Consider the following 25,214-nt stretch of genomic DNA (forward strand, 5'->3'; position numbering starts at 1 on the left):
TACCACGACTTCATTGTTTCTAAAAATATAACATATTTACTAACACACTCCGAAATTGTGTCATTAATAATTAAGGCAAAGCAGCAAGATGAAGTACAGCATCCTTAATTAAAAATTGTTTACTTACTAATTTGTAAAATGTGATCAAGTTTAATGCATCTCTGATTATTACTGTGAATTAAGGAGGTCCTACTCTATTCTAAATGGGCTTTCAATATAGGATTCTTTTTTGTCTCAAAATCATTTCTAGCTCAATATTTGAAAATGAAATTCAGTTCCCTCCAAACTTGGTCCTTTCCCAGTGTTCCTACTCACAATGAATGGCATGGTCAGCATGCACTTATACACATACAAGAAGCCTGAAGCCTCAGAGGCATCCTCACCTTTCCACTCCATCTCCCCAACAGCCATACCATTTGGACATCTCATTTCCCAAAGAGTCCCCTCACCCATCCCCCATTCCCACTGCCTCATGGTCTCTGCTACCACCATCTTAGCCCAAGCTACTAATTCTTGCCTGCACTATAGCAATAGCTTCCTAACTGCCCTTACCTTTCTCACACTTGCCCTTCTCCCATATATCCTTGGCACTGTACCTAGAGTAACTTTTAAAAATTTGGTCCTGGTCATGTCCTTCTTTAGTTTTTAACCCATCAAGAGTTTCCCATTGCTTTTAGGATAGAGGACAGTAGTCCAATACGGTATCACCCTTTCCACTTCTTTTGTCTCACCTTCCGCCACTCTAGTTCTTTATGCTTCCTTTAGTTTCTTAAATGTCATACTCCCCCTTGCTGCAGGACCTTAGCACATGCGGCTCCCCCTATTTTTAATGTTCCTTGCCTTTCTGACCACTTCAGTCATGTCCTCTGGCTATACACTTTTCTAGAACCACAAAACTTTCCTTCATCACAGACACCACAATTTTAAATTAAACAGCCATTTTCCTGATCGATTTACTAATGTTTGTTCTCCCTCTAATGTGTAAGGTCCAAAAGAGAAGGGGTTGTTTCTGTTTTTTCTCACCACTCAATTCCCGACATCCAGCATAGTCAAATGAATGAATGAATCATGGGTGAGACTATTTTTAAGGAAAAACTATGTTATGAACAAAATCAAATATTGACTAATCCCAAACTAGATGGTGCAAAGCAGCCATTACCACTCAATCTAGGTCTTGAATAAAAATATGTAAGTAGAAGCACAAGAGTTAATCACACACACACACTTAGAATTTCTTCCTCCCACAGATCTGCTGGGACAAGTATCTTAGATGACTCACTCTTCCTGGGTTAACCCCTGGTCAAACCTCTTTTACATTGTCAAACACAGAGAAAACTATTTATGAGACATCAGAAAAGATGCTTAATTTCTGTGTATCTCAGTTTTAAAAACTCTAAAAGGTGGTTAATTCGTCAACAAAGTGGGATTTTTTTCCCTAGAAACAACCAATAAAAATTAGTCCTAGGAAATTCACAAACAAGAAGCAAAGTTTAATGGGACATAATATATTGGAACTTATTTCAGAATTGTGAAGCAAAGAAGGTCCATCATTGTTATCTCCCAGTTTTCCTTCTGTAGCTTTATTTATTAATAGGGAAAAACCATCCCACTCCTCTCAGCTATCAACTCTTCTATTAGCAGTTTTTCTAATAATCTGATAAACCCACCTGTTTCAAGGTGTAGATGACAAATGAGGGAATCTCAAAAATATTTCCCTTTTAAAAATAAAGGAAAGTGTTGAGACAAAGGAGTGAAACTCCAGTGGTGGAATTTTAGGCATTAATGTGCCGGGGAAGGCACTGTGGGTGGGGAGACATGCATGGTGACTCTGACACTGTGCCAGGTGAATTGCCACCTACTCATGAAGCCTGCTGTGATGATATCCTTTGTAATCAAATTCTCCTAATGCCTTGAAGAAAGAGTTGTATAACTATGACTGTTGAATTGCCTGGCAAATGTTGGCTACACATTAGAATAACTGAGGGAGCTTTTAAAAAATACGGATGCCTGGATCCCACGCAGATCAGCTAAATCAGAAACTTCAGGACGTCTCCTGCACCTTGATGTTTTTAAAAAGCTCGCCTGCTGATTCTAAATATTTGACCAGGGCTGAAAACTACTGATCTAGCTGTTAGTTATCAATAAATTTTTTTTATAGAACTCTGAGCTACATGAGGGTGTTTTAATCATGCCCCAGGGCAAGCTTCAGAAAGCGCCTCCTCTCCCCGCCATTCTCATGCATGTATTTATGCCCCTCTCTATTCCTTTCCTGGGAAGCATTCGCTTGCTCTTTTGCCCTGGGTCTGCTCCACCATCACTGCCACCATTTCCATAGATACACACTCTCTACATATGCACAGGAGGACACATGGGATGGAGCTGAACTGTGTGGGTAAAAATCAAGTTTGGGGGAAGGACAACAGCAAAAGGCTGACCCAGAAACAACTATTCCATGTTTCTAAGAATTATTTATCAAATGCTAAGGATTTGACTTGTCATTAATTTCCTTAAAATATCCTCTTTTAATCTTAGAAGAAAACCTGGGCAATACCATTCAGGACATAGGCATGGGCAAAGACTTCATGTCTAAAACACCAAAAGCAATGGCAACAAAAGCCAAAATAGACAAATGAGATCTAATTAAACTAAAGAGCTTCTGCACTGCAAAAGAAACTATCATCAGAGTAAACAGGTAACCTACAGAATGGGAGAAAATTTTTGCAATCTATCCATCTGACAAAGGGCTAATATCCAGAATCTCAAAGAACTTAAACAAATTTACAAGAAAAAAACAAATAACCATATCAAAAAGTGGGTAAAGGAGATGAACAGTTCTCAAAAGAAGACATTATGCAGTCAACAGACATATGAAAAAATGCTCATCATCACTGGTCATTAGAGAAATGCAAATCAAAAACCACAATGAGATACTATGTCACACCAGTTGGAATGGCGATCATTAAAAGGTCAGGAAACAACAGATGCTGGAGAGGATGTGGAGAAATAAGAACACTTTTACACTGTTGGTGGGAGTGTAAATTAGTTCAACCTTTGTGGAAGATAGTGTGGTGATTCCTCAAGGATCTAGAACTAGAAATACCATTTGACCCAGCAATCCCATTACTGGGTATATACCCAAGAGATTATAACTAATTCTACTATAAAGACACATGCACACGTATGTTTATTGCAGCACTATTCACAATAGCAAAGACTTGGAACCAACCCAAATGTCCATCAATGATAGACTGGATAAAGAAAATGTGGCACATAAACACCATGGAATACTATGCAGCCATAAAAAAGGATGAGCTCATGTCCTTTCCAGGGACATGGATGAAGCTGGAAACCATCATTCTCAGCAAACTATCACAAGAACAGAAAACCAAACACTGCATGTCGTCACTCATTAGTGGGAGTTGAACAATGAGAACACATGGACATAGGGAAGAGAACATCACACACCAGGGACGGTCAGGGCGTGGGGGGCTAGGGAAGGGATAACATTAGGAGAAATACCTAATGTAGATGATGGGTTGATGGGTGCAGCAAACCACCATGGCATGTGTATACCTATGTAACAAAATTGCACGTTCTACACATGTACCCCAGAACTTAAAGTACATTAAAAAATCCTATTTTACACATGAGAGGAGGCATGAGTTAGTAGCTAGAACAGTGTGTTCATGCTTTGGGATTGTTCACTATCTGTACCAGAAATGTGATTTGGAGATTAGCTAGGCATTCCTTTATGCCTGTTCCCTAGAGACCACGCCAGGATACACTTGTTCTAACAGTTGTGAAAAACTAATTGTCACATACTGGAGTGAATTCAAAATGGATCAACAACCTAAATGTAAATGCTAAAACCATAAAGCTTTTAGACAAACACACAGGGGCAAATCTTCATGACCTTGGATTTGGCAGTGAATTCTTAAGTATGATACCAAAAGCACAAGTGACAAAACAAAAAGTAGATAATTGGAAACTTTTGTGCATCAAAGGACATTATCAAGAAGGTTAAAAGACAAGCTACAGAAAGAAGGAAAATATTTATAAACATATATTAGATAGGGGTTTAATATTTAGAATATATAAGGCATTCCTATAACTCAACAATAAAAAGGCAAATGATCCAATTTAAAAATGGACAAAGGACTTTAATAGACATTTTTCCAAAGAAGATAAACAAATGGCTAAGAAGCACATGAAAAGATGCTCAAATTCATCAGATAATAGAGAAATGCAAATAAAAATCACAATGAAATAACACTTAACATGCTCTAGGATGGACATATAATAGCCAGTGTTGGCAAGGATGTGGAGAAATTGAAACCCTCACACACGGCTAGCAGGATTGTAAAATGGTTTGGTCGCTGTGGAAGAACATTTGTCAGTTCCTCAAACAGCTTACTACTGAGTTACCATATGATCCAGCAATTCTATTCATAGGTATACACTCAAAAGAATTGAAAATAGGGACTCAAACAGAGACTTAGACACCAATGTTCATTGAAGCATTATTCACAATAGTCAAAAGGTGAAAACAACCCAAGTGTCCATCAACAGATGAATGAATAAACAAAATGTGCAATATTCACACACACACACACACACACACACGCCTGTGCCACACAGGAATATTATTCAGCCACAAGAAGGAATGAAATTTTGATATATGCTAAAACACAAATGAACCTTGAAAACATCGTGCGAATAGGCCAGACACAAGGACAAATATTGTACGAGTTTGCTAATATGAAATATCTAGAATAGGCACATTCATAGAGAGAGAGAATAGATTAGAGGTTACCAGGGGATGGGGAACAGGAAGTTAGTGCTTAATGGTTACAGAGTTTCTGTTTGGGATAGTGAGAATGTTTTGGAAATAGAGATGATGGTTGTATAACATTGTGCATGTAATTAATGCCATTGAATTGTACACTTGACAATGGTTAAAATGGCAAATTTTGTGTCACATTATTTATGACCATAAAAATGCTTTAAAAAATTAATTGCCAAAGGTTTTAATAGAAGACTTAGTAATACTCAGTGTCTTTTGAATATTATCTACAAGTTTCTCATACTGAAATGTGAAAATAATTTATACCTGGTATAGTTTCAGAAAATAGGAAGTATACAGAAAGTATCAATGATTAAAAAATAGTGTACCTCAATACTATCATAAAGTTTTAGAGTGCAATTACACCACTCTAGAAAATACCTCACAGTGCTGCTGAGCTCATTGTATCATGAGGCTAAGCTGATACGGCAACTCTTGTTTAAAAAAAAATTATTAAAGACTTCATGTTTTAAACAGCAGTTTTAGGTTCACAGCAAAGTTAAGAGGAAGGTAAAGGCACAACTTTGGGAGGCCGAGGCTGGCGGATCACCTGAGGTCAGGAGTTCGAGACCAGCCTGGCCAACATGGTGAAACCCTGTTTCTACTAAAAATACAAAAATTAGTCAGGCATGTTGGCAGGCACCTGTAACCCCAGCTACTTGGGAGGCTGAGGCAAGAGAATCACTTGAACCTGGGAGGTGAAGGTTGCAGTGAGCCGAGATCATGCCACTGCACTCCAGCCTGGGTGACAGAGTGACAGTCTGTCACACACACACACACACACACACACACACACACACACAAAAGGTAGGTACAGAGATTTCCCATATATTCCCTGATCCACACATACACAGCCTCCCCCATTATCAACATATCCCATTACCCCAGAATGGTACATCTGTTACAATTGATGAACCTGCATTAACACATCATAACCAACCAAAGTCCATAGTTTACATTAGGGTTCATTCTTTGTGTTATACATTCTATGAGTTTGTACAAATGTCTAATGACATGCATCCACCATTGTGGTATCATACAGAGAATTTTCACTGCCCTAAGAATCTTCCACAGCTTCATCCTTCCCTCCTGCAACACCTGGCAACCACTGATCTTTTTATTGTCTCTCTAGTTTTGTCTTTTCCAGAATGTCATATAGTTGGAATCATACAGTATTGTAGGCTTTTCAGATTGGCTTCTTTCACTTAGTAATATGCATTTAAGTTTCCTCCATGTATTTTAAAGGCTTGATAGCTAATTTCTTTTTAGCACTGAGTAATATTCCGTTGTGTGGTTGTACCAGTTTATTCATTCACCTACTAGAGACATCTTAATTGTTTCCAAGTTTTGGCAATTAAGAATAAAGATGTTATAAATATCCATGGACAGGTTTTTACGTGTACATAAGTTTTCAACTCCTTTGGGTAAATACCAAGGAGTGTGATTGCTGGATCAAATGGTAAAAGTATGTTTAGTTTTGTAAGAAACTGCCAAACTGTCTTCCACAGTGGCCGTACCATTCTGCATTCCCACCAGGAGTGAATGAGAGCTCCTGTTGTTCGGCTTCCTTGCCAGTATGTAGTGTTGTCAGTGCTATGGATGTGGGCCATTCTAGTAGCTGTGTAGTGGCAAATCACTCATTGTTGTTTTAATTTGCATTTCTGGAGTAGCTGTACTCAAGTGCCAATGTGAAGTGGCAGGCGTAGAAAAGGGGCAAGACCACCAGACTCAGGGTCAGAAAACAAAAAGTGCGTCTTGGTCTGATGCTTATTCACTGTGAAGTTTCAGAAAAGTCATACAATTTTGTTAGCATCTGTCTTCTCATATGTAAAATGAGGATAGTAATTCTATATATTTTTAAAATTCAGTGATACAAGAAATACACATAAAATCAATTAGCTAAGAGGGGAAGTAACTCAAACGTCCACCAATGGATGAACGGATAAACAAAATGTAATCTATCCATCCAATGGAATATTGTCAAAAGGAAGTCCTGTCACATGCCAGTGTTGATGAACCTTGAGGGCATTACGCTAAGTGAAATAAGCCAGTCACAAAAAGGCAAATACTGTCTGATTCCACTTACATGAGGTATTTAAAGTAGTCAAATTCAAAGACACAGAAAGTAGAACAGTAGTTGCCGAGGGGTTCGGGGTAGGAAGAACAGGGAGTCGCTTAATGGGTAGAGTTTCAGTTTTGCAAGATGGAAAAGGCCTGGAGATTTTTTGAATGACAGTGTGAGTATATGACACTTAACACTAGTAAACAGTAAACAAAAATGGTTAGAATGGTGAATTCTATATTGTATTTACCAGAAATTTAAAAAATTAAAAATCAGTGCCACAATATATAGTGGGTACTCAGTGGATGTGTGAAAAATCCAAGCGGCCTCATTTCTCAAATTAACAATGGGAGGAAGATCACAAAGGAGAGAAAGCCCTGCCAATATAACTGAACACTTAGATTAAAAATTGGCTGTCCACAGTTGAAGAGGAATTTCATATTAGCATATGAAATGATGACACAGTTTGGGTTTTTTAATTTTCTAAGAGTTAAACAATTATAATTTGGGATGCATTTTAATTACTTCCACCTAAGGCCTACAAAGTTATTTTATTATAAAATATGAGGAGTGGAGGGAAAGTCTAGGCCTTAATTGAAGGCAGCATCAGAAATAATAAATCTGGTTTAAAATATCCCCACTGGCAATTTCATTTTCTTAATTCAAATCTGCATGGAAGCACCAGCTTTATGAGGCTCCAGATGACATTGACCAAGCTAAGTTATTAGTCCCTCAATTCACTAGTGGGCAGAGCTGTATGCCAGCTCCAGGCAGGGAAAACACAAGAGTAGGAGTTGAAGTCTGGGTCCTCTGAAATTTACAGCTTATTTGGGAGCAGAACCTAGACACACAGGCATGTAGGCACATACATACACATGTGCACACACACGCACACACATGAGCGCACACACACATGCATACATACATATGTCACACCTAATGGAACATTCATACAGCACAATAAATGGCTATGCCAATGGCAAAACTGAGTATAGAAATGAGGGGCAGGATCCAGGCTGTTTTTGACAAAAATTTTTTGTTCCAAAAGATTTGTTACTAAATGGAAAACTCAAATTTCTTGAAAAATTTCTTGAAAATTGTGACAAAAACATTCCAGGTCCTATGGTCAACTCATAGCTTTTAAAAGCCACTTCTACTTTTTGAACACTTTCCAAAATTAGTGTCTACAAAAGTGAAACAAAGGCAACTTTTGAAAAGCAAGCTTACCTTATAGTTAAAATATAGCCATCCTTTGGGACACGTTCCATGTTGTTTCGGTGTATCTTTCTTTTTCTCTATGAGCCAAACCTTTTTTCGCTTACAGATACTAGGCATAGAAACTGAACACTCTTCACTACCCCAGAGTCCTGGAGGAGGAAATGGGTTAGAAATGGTTTAGGAACAACGGCAATTCTTTGAAGGCATTCTCTATTGATCGCTATTTTTATGACTGCTGTGGTTTTTCATAATTTATTTTTTAAAATCTAGAAACTGAACTAAACTACTGATGACTGATTTCTCTAGGGACAACAGTTAACTGGGCAAGGGGCCAAATCAGTAATTTTAATTTAAGAATGTAGAAATTTTACAAATTAAAAAAATCTAAATAAATACTGCAATTTGAATCATAGAACTGATTAAAATCTTAAGAGTATTTGACTTGTGTAGCAAAAGAATACTTCGTAGGGTAACAATTTCATTTTAAAACCTTCAACTTCAATGTACAGAGAGGAAAAAGATTCTAAAACAGTAGATAATTTCTACTTTATAATTCTTTAGAAAATATAATAATTTAGAAAAATTAACTCAAGAACTTCCAAGAAAATAGCATTTCTTAACGCTGACTCTTAAATAAAACAGACTCACATATAGACTTGTCTTCAGTAAGATATATCCTCAAATCCTCAGCCTCCGACAAACTGACTGCTTTTTTTTTTTAATTTAGAAGAGCTATATTTTCAGAATAAAGATTATAGAATGCATTGTATTGGCATCCAAGTCATAAATTCCAGAACAGGGCAGAATGCATGCTAATTGCAAGGGCAGGCTCAGTTTTCTAGATCAGGAATATGAGTCCAAAAGATGTTGGCATTTTGAAGGAGGGGCTGGAATGCTATTTTCAATGCAGATTAGCTGCTATTCTCCCAGACTCTCAAAACAGTCCTTTCTGTAGGCTGTTGTGACACCTGCTGGTAAAAGCAAGCTGATTAACCACATGGATTTTCCTTTCCTAACTCTCTGCAGAGGCCCTCACACCCAAAATTATTTTCCATGTTTATCCCTCTCCTGGTCTGGGGCACAGATTAGTTATGAATCTGTTAGAGTAACGGATATCATTATCTTTTATGGTTAGAAAGAAGGGGAATGAGTGGACAATCAACCTAACTACACTGCACTGACGAAGAGAATTAAAAAAACCAATCTTCAACCTAAATGTGCTTCTAAATCCAACTTGCAAACAGTTGCCATTCTAAAGCAGGCAACAATTGATGCCAGGTATTAAAAGAAAAAAAGAATATTGACTTGAATCAAAACATTTATTAAATAGGACAATGGAAGTAAATTTCACAGATGTTAAAGTTCTGGCCCATTATAAATTGCATACAGGAATAGATTTTTTTTTAAGTGCTTCCATTGAAATGTCATAGGGAAAAGTATTTGTCAGGCATTTTTTTTTTAAACAGTTTTATTGGGCCCATTTCTGGTGCTGTTTTGATTTATGAGGAAGGACTTATTCAGATGTAAATTATTTCCTAGAACATGAATACATGGATTGAACAGAAAAAATGTCCATCCTTAAGCCTTATGGCAGACAAAACTGAACACATCAAATGAAAAGAGAAATAAACAGAAACTTCTCATGGAAATGATGCAAGGAAAAGACTTTAAGTCTCCTGAAAATTATCAGTTTGTATTATAAACCCAAAAATGGGTAAGTAAAATAACCTGTTACAGAAGAAATAAAGCCACATCTCTGGCTCTGATTATTCACAGTTCTTTCTCTTCCTGTGTCCCAATTCTGGTATATCACTGGTGTTCCATCTCTCCAGCTGTGGGAAGATTAAAAATGTTAAGGTCTTCTCTCATTCTGCATGTCCAGTCTCCAACATCATTCTTAGCGTTCTGAGGTAGGGATTGAGGATATAATATTCTATTAAATTTAAAAAATACTCATATGCAGCATAGTGCCTATAGTTAACAATATTGTATCATATACTTAAAGTTTTTCTAAGGGAGTAGATTTTTTTTGAGATGGAGTCTCGCTCTGTCACCCAGGCTGAGTGCAGTGGCACGATCTTGGCTCACTGCAGCCTCTGCCTCTTGGGTTCAAGCGATTCTCCTGCCTTAGCCCCCTCAAGTAGCTGGGACTACAGGTATGCATCACACCACGCCCGGCTAATTTTTGTATTTTTAGTAGAGACGGCGTTTCTCCATGTTGGCCTGGTGTCGAACTCCTGAGCTCAGGCGATCCGCCCACCTTGGCCTCCCAAAGTGCTGGGATTACAGGTGTGAACCACCACGCCCAGCTAAGAGGGTAGATTTTATGTTAAGTGTTCTCATCACAAAAATGAATGAATTAGTGAATAAATAAATAAATGAACAGAGCAGGAGAGAAAGCTTTTGGAGGTGATGGATAAGTTTATGGCTAGATTGTTGTGATGGTTTCATAAGTGTATTCTTTAAAAACCTCTCACGTCTTTGTTAGAGAAGTGAAAATTTATAAGTTAATGTTTGAAGGGTATTCAACAAATTGATCACTAAAATTGAATCCAATCATTCTGCAAATAAAACCTGTCAAACAAAATTAAATGCAAATGAATCTAGGTTCATACCGAAATTCATCATTGGCTCTTTCTTCTTGAAGTCCAATCCACCAGCTTGCACCATACTTTGATAGCTATTAAAAGAAATAAAAAAAGTCAGCATTTATTCTACTTGTTTTCCTTTTTCACTATTAAGATTAATGGGGTTGCTGCTAGTGGCTTTCTATTCTTCAGTATTTTACCCAGTTATCTAAGGAAGAGTATACTAAGGCCTAGCATCTTGAGAAAACCTGAAACTTCATTATTCTAAAATATTCCCTCCTCGTTATGAAGAAAAACTGGAATCAAACATGGAAAATAATTTTAGTTTTATACAACTTGAAAAGTAGTGTTTCTAACTCTCTAAGAAGGATTTAAAAAGTAATATTAGAAAATGAATTCATTTTCTGATAAAAATTTATTGGCTTATCCTCTCAGTGATTTACCCTCTCGGTGATTTATAATTCATTGCATATGTCACATGTATTTGAAAAACAATTTAAGGTATCAAGGCATCATTAGTGTAAAGATACTGATTTTAGGTATTAGTCTGATTGCTAAGCTTTAAACAGTATAAGCTTTCCTTCCCATTCAAATAGAGAGACACAATATAGGACAAAAGAATACTACAGAACGCCCAGTGTTTGACAACTAGAAAATTATCCTTTTGATGAATTCATGTCCTTTGCAGGGACATGGATGAAGCTGGAAACCATGATTCTCAGCAAACTGACCCAGGAAAAGAAAATCAAACACCACATGTTGTCACTCATAAGTGGGAGTTGAACAATGAGAACACATGGATGCAGGGAGGGGAACATCACACACTGGGGCCTGTTGGGGGGTAGGGGGTTGGGGGAGGGATAGCATTAGGAGAAATGCCTAACGTAGACGATGGGTTGATGGGTGCAGCAAACTACCATGGCACATATATACCTATGTAACAAACCTGCACGTTCTGCACATGTATCCCAGAACTTAAAATATAATAATAAAAAAAGGAACCAGATTTATATGTGTCAACATAGACACATTTCAAAATATGTACTTTTTTATATAAAATTAAACTGTTTAACAAAAAATTGGAATTTTAATAGATTATAAATTTTATGTTGACAGAGTGATATAGTTATCATCAATAAAAAAACCCATTTAATCTAAGATTGTATTAGTAATGTTGTAGTGCTCAGAATAAAGGTAGTAAAAATTAGTAAGGAAATAGAAGACTTGAACAACAATAACAAAAGGAAAATAATCCTTTTACATTTTATTAATTTTACACCATTATTAATCACTTGGACCTAAGTACAATAAAGTATAAAATTAAAGTACCATGTGCATGCATCTGCACACATGTGCGTGTGTGCACGCACACACACACGCGCACACACACACACACAGTTAGGACAGATGTACTGACTTATGACCCAGGAAATTGCAATTCCCTCTTTAACTATAAAAGAGGAAGAGGCAGTAAGGGTTTTTCTAAGACCTGTAAATCAGTATACTTAATGGTGGAGGGGTGTGTGGGTGGTGTATGTTGAACTGTAACTTAATTTTTATATGCAAAAATCCTGTTTATTTGAAGGCATTATATATTTAAATTTGTACTCTCATTTCTTCTGTAAAGACATGGGAAGAAATGTTAAGAGATATTATTTTTCCATAGGAATTTCAGCTCTCCATACAACAGAACCCAATAGTCCTCTAACAATCTAATTTATAAACAGGTATTTTTATTCTGTAAACAGCGTGGCTGTTTGTCATATCAGCAATTTGAGAATAATGCAAGATGGAACAACTGTAATTTTGGATCCCTGAGGTGTTGTTTCCTGGACGTGTTCTTACAGGCTGAATTCAGATTCCCATTGTCAGACTTTGGAATGGGTCCACTGAGACTGGCTGTGAACTCAGTGGGGGAACCACAACAATTTCATTCAATCATTCAATCTAAAGAGGTTTCATGTGCCACAGGACTGGAAATCATGGCCTGGATTGTTCTCTGCCCCAATTAAGGACCTCTAAAGAGGAATTATAACCGCTGCATCTTAAGTGGCATATTTATTACCACCTCAATTATGGCATGGTAACCTCCACATGGCACATCACAACCTGTTGTGATATGGCACAGAACTGAACTTCATAGGAGATACTAAAAGATATCCAGAATGGAACATCCAATGTGAAAATGGATGTTTGAAATTTTAGCTTAGGAAGGCCACAACAATAGAAGACTTATTAATATGCATTTGCATAAAGAAATGTGATAGAGAAGTAAGCTCAGGACTTAAAAAATGTCATATGAACATGCATTTTATAACATCAACTATGTTTTGGTATACACAAACAGCCATTATAGTTAGCATCATATGGAAACAGCATTTACCAAAAACAAACAAACAAAACCCCACAGTGACAGTCAATACATTAATCCATAAAGCAATATAAGGAAGAACAACCTGTCATCTTTTAAAATGCTCCCATCAAGAATGACGAAATGATATTTTGGAGAAGGACTAATAGATTTGATATGTATTATAAGAAGCATTTAGAAATAAAAATTTAATAATAATGGTAAATTGCCATTTCAAAATGACAATACTGCAAAACGGTGTAAAAATGTCAGACAAGTGGACTAATTAGCTAGTAGTTTGTGTCAAACAAGTCCTAAAGTGCTTGCAGCTTTTTTTCAGCATTAATGTGATTATCAAGATGGCTCAAAAAATAAATTCACTCTGATTATGCTTTACGGTCTTCTGTTACTCAAAGAGTGGGAGAGAAAAATTGACATTCTTTTTCCAAGATGGAAACATTTTATTAAAATTTATTTGCTTTGGGTTTTTAAAATTGTATCTAGCTTTCTTGCTCATAATTAATTTTTTGACACTGCAACTAAATGTTAGTTTTGTTTTTCACAATTCTAATCACTGCTCTTTTTAGGGGAGCCATACAAAGCACATATGTAATTTTAAAAATATTTAATTATTTATTTGTGCTCTTCCTACATTTATAAGATAGATGTGAGACAGAAGTGAGTGGAATGATCTCTACACATCTTGCTCCTCGTCATGGAATGAAATAACTTCTGGATTGACCCATTCCAGTAGGATGTTCTTAGGTATAGGGTTTCTTTCTTAGAAAATGTGAACACCACTATCACCACCGCCACCATTAAGTGCCCAAGGTAGGCACAAATTATGCACAAATAAGAATTTCTTGGAAAGCTACAACTTTCTTCTTTCCAATTTGATATCCTTTCCCCTTGGACCCTGCTATAGACTTAATGTTTGTGTCCCCCTAAAATTTACATATTGAAATCCTAACTCTCAAGGTGATATATTACAAGGCAAATGGCAGGTGATAAGGTCATGATGGCTGTGGGGGTGTCTCATGAATGGGATTAGCACCCTTAGAAGGGGGCTCTGGAAAGTTCCTTTGCCCCTTCCACTCTATAAGTATATATATGAACCAGGAAGTGGGCATTCACCAGGTATCAAGTCGGCCAATGCCGAGATCTTGAGTTTCCAGCCTCCAGAAATGTGAGCAATAATTTTCTGTTGTTTGTAAACTGTGTAGTCTATAGTGTTCTGTTATAGCAGCCTGAAAAGACTAGGACAGTCCCCCCAGCTCCGTTCTCAGTATTCAAATCCTATACCTTCCCATAATTTTCTTTTGTAGCACAGTGGGGAGATTAGTCAGCACCTTACCCATGAAACTGATGGGGCATTCTACATCAACATGGTCATAGGCCAGGTGACAATTTTGCCATATGAGGCACCATAAAGTTTGTCTGATTTGAGATCAGAATCCTCAACTAGATCATGGCAGTGGCTATGATGAATCAAACTGCTCAGCCTGTGGGTTTTCACCCTTGCCTTCTATGGGAGGCATTAACTCTGCCATCCCCACTGGCTTCCCAGCTTCCAAAGATTAGGAGATGAATTAAGGGGAAAGGTGAAGACAGAAGATCTACTGAAGTTCCCAGCAGAGCTAAGCTCCGTTGGAAAGATCAAAGAAGCCCTTCATTGTTCATGTCTGAGACAAAGCTGGCAGCCATGTTTTGGGGAGGATTTTGGAACTAGCATTTTGATGTAATGAAGACATTGTGCTCTTACATGTCCTGACACCGCTGTTCCACTGTCACAGGCAGCACCGTGTAGGGTTTTTAAATGACTGGATAAGTAAGATGGCCTGGGTTTCTTTCCAAATTCCACCACTTAGCTGCTGTGTAACCAAGTTGCTTAACCTCTTTGAAGTCTTAGCCTCCTCACTTGTAAAATGTACTAATAATAGACTTCCTACAGAGGGTTCTTGGGAAGATTACACTTTAGTACTTATTATAGTACCTGACACGGTTATGGTAAGTATGGCCAAATATCAACTCTTTTTGGGATGTATACTTTGCATGCCTGTGGATTAGTTTTCAGTCATTCATCTGGACTCTTGTTATTGCCCTCTGAGGTGAGGAGTATGGTGTCTGGCTAAAGAAATGTGTATTTTCCGACACTATGATATGGAATTGAACTTGCTCATATTGAACATTATGGTTTTGGCTTGAGTGTTCCATTTGTAAGAGTGGAAGGGTGACAAAATAGTGTACAAATTTATGGTGGGGAACATTCCAGATCTAGTAGTTGTTCTGCCACTGAGTGTCTGTGGGACCACATGATTGTCATCTAACTTCTCTTTTTCTCGGCTTCTCCATCAGAATGTAGCAGGAGTCCTGACCTGCTTGTACCTCATGGGCTGTATGTGCAACAGACAGGATACAGAGACAGTAAATCCCCATGAACTGTGAGGAAAGACATTTCTTTTTCAAGTCTAGGATGCTTTAACACAGGGCTTCATTTTATAGTCAACTTACAAAGATATAAAAAGATGATAGGGCTAGAAAGGATTCCTGAAGATCATGAAATATGATTAAATTACAGGAAAAGAAAATGGCTTCTTCTTGCTTTCAAAGCTTCCAAGGGAAAGTTGGGAGTGAGGATTTCCTGCCTTCATGCCTCCATTGTAATTTGTACTCTCTGTGCCCTTTCTGTTTACTACATCATATCACTTCCAGCTTCTTTATTTTTTAAATTTAATTTATGTTTTAAAAATTGACAGATAAAATTGTACGTATTTATTGTCTACAACACGATGTTTTAAAGTATATATATCCAGTCTTTTTAAAAACAGAGACTGTATCTCATACATTTTTGCATCTTTGACAAATACCCCAGTGCCTGGCACATACTCACTAATGAATGCTTACTGAAGGAACACACTGACAAGTGCACTATCCTTGGCCAGTTTATTTTATTATTAAATAGGTCTTGCATGTTTCTTTCTTACTAGCTTAGTTCTGCAAGGAATTAAGTAGACTTTCTCTAGCTTAAGTTGAAATAGAAAACTACTCCTTACTATTTTCTGTATATTAGTCTTTACAAACTTAAAAATAATGTACTCTTGTAAGATTTGAAGTTTTAAAACTGCCAGGCACCCCCCGGGTATTCCTCATCTCTCATTTGAGCTTAATTTTCCCCTGTGGTGTTTATCCACTTATTTTTTTTCTAATATATTATATAATTCTATTTACTCGTATTGATTATGGTCTTTCTTCCCAGACGAGAATATAAACTCCATGAAGATAGGAATTTGGGTCTGTAGAACCTCATGAAACAATCTGGACATGCTCACCATTATTGCTAACAAAGAGTGAAGAGGAGGGAAGTGACTGAGCAATAGAGTAAATCTGTATCTCCATTATTTTCTCTTAATCTCTATAACAGAAAAAAAAATTCTCAAAAATCTATGGTTTTACTGAAATCTATGGCTTTTACTGAAATTTAAATAAATATCCGAAGTCAAACCGAGAAAACCATCCCTCCCTCCGTCCTAAGGGCAAAAGAAGGTGCTAAACTCTGAATTTTTCATGGTGAGTTATGTTCAAGTACCGCTTTTATTTTGCTGTGGATGAATTCTTGCTCATGTGCAGAATGAATTGTAAGAAGATCACTGTGTAGCCAGCTACAGACAAACCCAAAATTCGACCATTCTGAGGCAAAGGTATGAAAAAGGTATTCTGCATCCTGATAAAAGAGCCACGGTACATCTGAAAGAAAAAGAAACAGTGAAAATAATGCAGAAAAGATAAATAGGTATGCTAGGATTCACCCCAAATTTGTGATTTGGTCACTCAGCATTAAAAATAATTGTATATACACACACACACACAAATTTGCACACACACACACCGCACACACACACAGACACATGCACATAAATAGATAAATAACTTGCTTTTTTTCCTTGGTCTATCTCTTGCAAGATACCTTCACCAGGATTAAAAGATCAGGGATAGATGCATATTCTAAAACCACATGTCATAAAAATGATTGACGATACTAGTCCTTAACCATATTTAATGACTACATTTATTAATTATTAATTTGAACAAATTAGCTCGAGGTTGACACAAGAAAAGAGAGGCTTGATTTGAGAAATATAACAACACATTAATGCTATATAGTAGCACTTATATGGTATATATTAATAATTAGAAATTCAAGAGCTGCAGAGTCGTTCTTACCGTACTGGTACCAGAAGGGAATCTTGGGTTTCACATCTGCAAAGTGAAAGCAAATCACTTTGACTGATCTTGCTTCTTAAGTGCATTGTCTGTGAATTACTTCAGCTCTAAACACATTATTTTGTCCTTCATTTTAAAAAATTTCACTTTAAAACAGGTACATTGTGCTGTTTGGAATATGTGGGGAGTTCTCACACTTGAAGAGGAGGCTCCAGAGAGGCTTCTGATTAAAGAACGAAGGACATGAGCACTCGCTGAGGCCACTGTGTGTCACACACTGTACTAGGTGCTTCCACTTACTCATTGTACAAGTAATTCCGTTTACTTTGTAATGTCAAAGTGACATTTCTCCCGGACTATACTTGCATTATAAATGTTCTGGAATATTAGCTGGTTACCTCAGTTCCCAGTGAACTACCTTGGCATCCTGCATTGGTGTCGCTTTTTCTCATTTCGTATAGAAACATTTTTTGCTAAAATAGTGTAATTTAGTTTATCATGCAGGTTGTTGATATTGTGGTTTGGGGTGTTTAAACTGAGAAAGTACTAGAGATTATTAGAAATCAAACACATAGCAAAGATCTTATTATATTTTTACCTCTTGGGATTTTGCATATCCATTCACGCTTGGAACCACAGTGTAAGGGCAGCAACGTTTTGTTTGCCTTATAAACAGCACAGTTTCTTGCATCTTCTCCAAAATAATTATTGTCTAAAAACGAAGAGACAACCTGCAGCAGATGAAGTTCATTATTTCTTAATGATGATTCCCCCACAAAGTTTCAAAAGATCAAAAAGGGCATCCCTGTACATAAGCATTATAGGCTTCTACAGGAAGCTTCAGAAATGTCTGGATGTCATTCTAGTTGAAGGTTATTTCACATTTGTGAAGAACAAGCTAATCAATATTTAGCTTTTTAAATTTAAAGATGCTTAAAAAAAAAAAAAAGCTGGACGTGGTGTCTAATGCCTGTAATCCCAGCACTTCGGGAGGCCGAGGCGGGCGGATCACAAGGTCAGGAGATTGAGACCATCCTGGCTAACACGGTGAAAACCCATCTCTACTAAAAATACAAAAACAAAAAATTAGCTGGGCGTGGTGGCGGGCGCCTGTAGTCCTAGCTACTCGGGGAGGCTGAGGCAGAAGAGTGGTGTGAACCTGGGAGGCAGAGCTTGCAGTGAACAGAGATCGAGCCACCACACTCCATCTTGGGTGACAGAACAAGACTCCGTCTTAAATAAATAAATAAATAAATAAATAGATAAAATAAAAATAAAAAAAGGTACGCTACTCCTTTCTCCAGAAGGATCAAATGAAACGCAAGCTTTTTTTTGCACTTTTTTCCAACTGGGAACATTTTCTAGCCTTGGGATCCTGGGTAGACTTAGGGACTCAAGGGTGTGCCAGATCTTGGTATTAACTTTGATTTTGATTACTTTGAACATATGCTAAGTTTTTTGCCTCTAATAACTAAATTCTGAGCCATAGTTAGCTTTAATCAGGAATCTATCAGGTCACTTTCCATGAACGACCACATAACTCATATAATTCACATTACAAGGGTATTAAAGACTCAACCTTCTCAATTATTTAATGACTACCTCACAGAAGAATGGATGGATGACAAGTAAAATTGGGGTAAAAATTTGGGGGAAAAAAGGATGCTTTTAAATCCCTTATGTTCTTCCTCAAACATGTACACCATCATGCAATAATTCATCTATCTTAAATATGTATAGCCTCAGATTCAGAAAATGGTGTGATTTGAATTCATTTTGTTCAGCAGATATTGGTGAGAAGCTCAGCCACTGCTTCACGGCCTTATCTAATTTATTCTGAGCCAGATTGTCTATTTCTCTCCTATTACTAATGAGTTTGTTACACTAAAACAAAAGAAAGTGTTCTCAACCTCTATGTATCACATTTTCTTTTTCAAGTACTATATTGACTTGAACCACCCAGCTGTCCTATGTAGTGGCTGCCATTTACGGGGCAAGTTGACCCTGCTATGCCTTTTCTGTTTTCTGAGCCTTGGTTTCTCTATCAGCAAAATAGATTAGTGGGGCTGAATGATCTTTAAAATCTCTTCCTACTCTCTCCTATAAACCTCTTCCTTGACACTAATTTGAACACCACCTTGGTATGGGGCTTTCTCTATTGTTCTTTACTACTTCAAAGTTTGGCTACTGATAGTTTGCCAACCATGAGATATTATAGCATTGTGACTTTGGAGTCAGACAACCTGTGTGCAAATCCTGGCTCTCCTATGTATTATTTTAGGCAAACCACTTAATCATTCTAATACCCATGACACTGAGTTATTGTAAGGATGAAATGAGATCATGTAGGAGTGCATTCAGCTCGGTGCTCAGAACAACATGAGGACTCAATCGACAGCAGTTGCATGAAGTGCTCACTGCGGTCTCTCAGGAGTCGCCCCATTTCACAGGTGAAAGTGAATAATGTGATTTTTCATGTGCCGTAGGATGGATCCCACTTCAATCTAGGATACTACTTCAGTTTTTTTCCCTGTCATTTTGAGAAAAATGTGAGAATTACCGATTGCAACTGAAAAAAAAAAAACGCAATAGTGAGTTCTCTCTGTCCTTCATAGAGGTTTGCAAGTATGGGAATGAATGAAAAGCAAGACTTTTTCCTTCTGGAACAACTTGCTCTAGAAGGTGATATTTCTAAAACTTGCATTACTGTCCTTTCAGAGTGAGGTAAATGAAAAATCATTCTCCAAAATAATCTTCCTTTCATTATGACATGGACAAGGTTCCCACACTCAGACATCAGGTGCTATGCAGGATAGGGAGGTACAGGGTAAAGGGAGTCTTGTGTTATTTAAAAGAATAGCTGCTTCTCTGCCAGAGAGACTCTTCATATGGGAGATGATTTGGGGGGGGGACTTTTTGGAGGTTTTTTATTCTTTTTCAGGTTGGTTTAGGGAGACTTTTTGGAGGTTTTTGATACTTTTTCAGGCTGAGATTGTACAATGGCCTCAGAACAATGTGGCTAGCAAACATCTCCCAGGACCTTGCCAAATAATTCTCCTGGTACCAAGGTCTGGTGCAGTTTTGTCATGGGAGCTCTGGCCATCATTTCTAGGTTCTCTTGGTTTACCACGTGGTTCTGGGGCCACTTGTTTGGAATCCATCCCTTTTCTCCAGTTCGAAAAGACTTACAGGAGTTCTATCAGACCACTCCCACGAGCCAGCGTTCAGTGGGTTTCGTTTATTAAATCCAATCCAGAACTGCCTTGCTTCTGTCCTGTGAAGAGAAGAAACAAAAGCTTTGCCTTTCCCATCAAATTTACAGCATTATGTGAAAGGTTAAAAAAAATTCAAAAATATTTATGTATGCAGGAAACAGCTGATGCTACTGGCAGGATTGATCAAGTCAACAAGCAATGAACATTTTAAATGTGCAAAACGCTGTGCTATGACATGAACTGAGAGAAGAATAAGCCTCACATTCTATTTCTCTTGGTTTGTGTGGTTTGCTCACAGGTGATATACAGTTGGGGAAAAGTCAGCTTTTATTGAGAACATGAGTTTCTCATCAGGAATAGCAAAGCCTTTCAGTCAGGACAAGAACACATGAAAAGAAAATTAGTAAGAAATTTTGGAACATCTCTAGCCAAGAGGACCTTTCGCTGCTTTACTGTGTGTTTACTACCTCACTATACTATTTGTTCTACTTTACTATGCTTTGATTTGTTGTTCTTTTGTTAAACGTTCATGTATTCTCTGAAAGTCAGCCATCATCATCTTCATTGAATAAAAGGTACACAGGTTTTTTTTTTTTTTCAGATATCAACATAAATAATTCTAAAGCCAGTCACCCTGAGCCATGGTAGATTAACTTCAGTCATCACCATTGGTTTAGACTTGGCGAGAAGCTCCACAGAGAGTCACCTTCCCCTCTATGAGGCAGAGTACAAATGTGTCCACAGAGTCCTCAATCAATCGAGTGATAAAGCCTAATTGTGCAATGAACCATCTCACTAAGATCATTTTCTGAGAATAATTTTGAAGAATCAAAGATTTAAAAGATTCAGATGTCAGGAAAGATACTTTATTTTCCTTCGTGCAGAGAAGCAAACCTATTCTGAGGAATTCCTTCTCAGATGTGTCAGCTACTCTGCCTGGATGACACAAATTAAAAGCAAATTCAGCTTAGAAATCCAAGAGATCACTGGTGCCCAGCTGGGCACTGTCATGATGACACCTTACATTTAAGGTTGGGAGAAGGTGAGAATGGCCACCTTCTGTTTAAGCCAAGCACACTAATCTCCATGGCATAGGCTGAAAATCCATGTCTCTCTCCTGGTGTTGTGAACTTTGTCTTTCCTCACTGAATTCAGAGATCTATGTCTTCCCTGCTATATACTGGCTCCTGGAAGATGAAATGGTATTTACTTTCTCTTCATCAGTTTCCTGAAATTGTATAACATTTAATAAACACATATGTATGTGCATACGTGTGCGTGTGTGTGTATGTCTGACTAATAAAATAGAAATAGAAAAGCAGGGCCATAGGAAGGAAAAGCAGCAGACCTGCTATAGCTGCTAACTATGAGATCTGGTATGTTTGCTATAATTAAGCATCAGATTTGACTGAATTCTCTGGTAATCTGGGAATAAAGTGAAATATACACAGTTATTGATAATTTTTTTTTTTTTGAGACAGGGTCACACTGTCACCCAGGCTGGAGTATAGTGGCACAATCTTGGCTCACTGCAACCTCCTCTTCCTGGGCTCAACTGATACTCCTACCTCAGCTCAGTCTCCTCAGCTGGTACTACAGACGTGTGCCACTACACCTGGCTATTTTTTTTTTTTTGTATTTTTTTGGTAGAGATGGGGTTTTTACCATGTTGCCCAGGCTGTTCCCTAACTCCTGGGCTCAAGCAAACTGCCTTGGCCTCTCAAAGTGCTACAATTACAGGTGTGAGTCACTGTGCCCAGTCAAGAATTTTTAAATATTTTCTTTAAAGATGGTTCTCGCTCTGTTGCCCAGCTGGAGTGCAGTGGCAAAATCATACCTCACTGTAACTTCGAACTAGGTTTTGCTGGGACTACAGGTGTGGCCACCACACCCGGCTAATTGTGAAATTTTTTTGGTAGAAACTGAGTCTCACTATGCTGCCTAGGCTGATCTTGAATTCCTGGCCTTAAGTGTTCCTTCCACCTTAGTGTCCCAAAGTGCTGTGACCCACTGTGCCTGGCTCATATTATACGGCTTTCGTGATCAGATATTGAAAAACTATGATTTGATAGATGCTTGGGACTAAATTCTACGAGACATTTTAAGCATGAGAACTTATATAAACAGAAATGACAGTGACATTTGATCTTAAAGCAAACTGGGAAGCAGTTTGTGTGTGGTTGTCATATGGCAAACCTCACTAAAATGCAAAGGCAGAATATGCAAATATGTTTTGCAGGAAGCTAAAGTAATGAAGTAAAATGTAACTTTGAACAATGGAGACTATCACCTATTCCTTGGATTTATGGCCTCAGACCTGGCTGATAATCCAATTAGCCAGGAAGCTTCTTAAACTTTTCTTCAGACTCAGAGTCTGACTCAGCAGCTCTGGTGTGAGGCCAGAAAGCTCTGTAAAAAAGGCGTCCCGACCAAGTGTGATGAGGAGCCAGGTTCCTGAGTCATGGCCTCATATCAGCATTTCCCGTAGGGATTAGCAGTTCTGTGGGATGTCAATAAGTGTTCTTAAAAAAGGGATTTGTGGTCAAAGAAAGTGCTTCCTTCTAGAACCCTTTATGATGCTAATGAACATGGCAAATCTCCAAGACTGTACATTGTTTTGCAAACATATTTTACGATAAAATCTCCTTCCTTCCCTGCAGAATGCTGCACAAGACTCACATGGAGAGATGTCAAAATCTCCCAGCTTTAAGGTCATTGTTGTAGATGTGGAAGATGAATAATTTGATAGATGTTGCATGTTAATCTTGTCATGGAAATGTCCTACAAGGAAACTTGTGGGAAAGGCGAGGAGGATTTTCCTCAAAAAATAGTCCGGGATTTTTCTCTGGGATTCAGGCCAGTGTTTCATTGAGACTTCAGATTTCCAGCGCTCGAAGCAGAATACCTATTATTATAGTTGTTTTCATTAAATAAATATACAGAGCCATGGAGTTGTGCTGATCACAACATCCTCAGAGGCAGGATTTTGTCTGTCACATCTATTGAATTCTCCAACCAGCTATGCATGTAATGCATGTATCTTCCACAGAAGATACTCTCACAGTGCAGGCTGACTGACAGAACATTCCAAAGTGAGAGGTCAACGTGGGGAGTGGGGGGTTCACAGGAAGGGGACAAGATGACTGTCTTCAAATATTTGAAAATAGCATAGATTTGATCTGTATTTGCTCTAGCTCAAATTGAGGGGAGGCAGATTTCTAGCTTATTAGAAAACTGCTCTTTGAAATCAACCTTCTGCAATGGAATGGGCTTTCTCTCAAATAAGAAGCATTCTGAAATTGGAAGGAATTATGCAGACAGCGGATGACCACGGTATGTGGTGGGAGGTAGCACAAGACAGTTTAGAGTTCTTCCAATTTAAGTTTGAATTTCTAACTCCATTGAATTCAAGGTTCTGTAAACTTGCAAGGTGGATACAGATAAGAGAAAGTTTGTTTCCTCAAATGAAAACTTAGGGGGTTGGGTTGGAATTTAAAAAAAAATTACTGGGACTGTTTTTTTTTTTTTTTTTTTCCAAACAAAATCTTACATAGGATCGCATTATATACAAAATAATCAGCAGTGGAGCTGGTTGGAGCTGCTCTGGTGAGGCGTGGAAGGAACCAGGAGCTCTGCCTACATGGTCCTCTCATACTCCTGGGGTTCCAGGATTCCTGGGATCCTTCCACAACACTTTGAAAACCACTGGGGTAGATAATTCCTGAGTTTGGCAGGAAAGCTCTACAGTTCTGACTTGAGGCACAAAGAAAAGATTTCAAATATCTAAACAATTGTCACTTTGTTCTTCGTTTTATGAAATTAGAACCTGGTACAAGATAAATATAAAACTATATGTATATTTATTTTTCTTGGCTTTGGGTGTAATACAAATATGGGAATTTTAAACAACTACTTGGGATACTCACCCCTCAGAAGCCATTACTGAGAGACAGAATATTTGACTGTAAGTTTTCATAATTAACAAGTATTTACCAGTTAAATTTTGAATGTAAGAGCTCATTCACAAAATTCTCTTCCTCAATATGGGCAAAGCTTGCAAGATGAGCTCCAAATTCTTCGCAAAACGCTTCAGCTTCTCTCCATGTTCTTTTCGTCAGAACTTTTTCACTATGAAATACCTGTATAGTAAAAGAAAATAAATTAACATTGTTATAGATAAGGTGAGGTTGTTAAACTCTGCTCTAGAAAGTAAGAGTAATATTAATATAATTGTCATTATTCTTTATAAGAGCTTGATCTAGTGGGAAGAAGTAACATTTACTGAACTAGAATGTGCCTAGTCATCATAAAACTATTAGTTCCTTTTATCCTCATAACAAATTCCTGATGAGAATGTAATAAACTCAGTTTTATAAATGAGCTTTTTGAAGAATTTTTTTTCACCCTAAATCTTCTGTGACTGGCATGTACTTGTCCCTCAGTAAATATTTGTCAATAGATAAATAAAGTCAGGCCAACAGAGGTTAAGAATTTTAGGTCACACAGCTATAAACTGGCAGAGCTAGGATTAGACCTACAATTCCTTGCTTCCAGAGTCCATAAACTTCCATCCCACCAGACTGCCTTCTGACAGATTAGAATTAGCAGACTGATCATTACTCTGCCTGACCCAGGGCAAGAAATGAGAAATGAGACCTGGGACTTAGGGTAGCTCTATTTCTAGAGTCTTTGGATCTTAGTTGAACTGGCAGATGCA

The 25,214-nt window shown here is 37.7% G+C and overlaps 1 protein-coding gene across 5 annotated transcripts in view; it reads right to left on the minus strand.

Annotated features, from left to right (window-relative positions):
* Positions 1–25,214, minus strand: part of LOC105493180 (phospholipase A2 receptor 1) — a 127,864-nt gene that overhangs the window by 26,520 nt on the left and 76,130 nt on the right. For all 5 annotated transcript variants that reach the window (XR_011609804.1, XM_011760660.2, XM_011760659.2 and 2 more), the window contains exons 13-20: positions 24,491–24,636; positions 20,472–20,556; positions 17,881–18,013; positions 17,283–17,318; positions 16,648–16,805; positions 10,739–10,803; positions 9,852–9,955; positions 8,133–8,272 (exon numbers count right to left, since the gene is read on the minus strand). Coding sequence is in view for 4 of the 5 variants with exons in the window: in XM_011760660.2 (XP_011758962.2) it covers positions 8,133–8,272; positions 9,852–9,955; positions 10,739–10,803; positions 16,648–16,805; positions 17,283–17,318; positions 17,881–18,013; positions 20,472–20,556; positions 24,491–24,636 (867 nt within the window). In the remaining variant the exon portion in view is untranslated. The remainder of the gene's footprint in view (positions 1–8,132; positions 8,273–9,851; positions 9,956–10,738; positions 10,804–16,647; positions 16,806–17,282; positions 17,319–17,880; positions 18,014–20,471; positions 20,557–24,490; positions 24,637–25,214) is intronic.

Source organism: Macaca nemestrina, chromosome 11 (genome assembly GCF_043159975.1).
Source record: "Macaca nemestrina isolate mMacNem1 chromosome 11, mMacNem.hap1, whole genome shotgun sequence".
Taxonomy (NCBI): domain Eukaryota; kingdom Metazoa; phylum Chordata; class Mammalia; order Primates; family Cercopithecidae; genus Macaca; species Macaca nemestrina.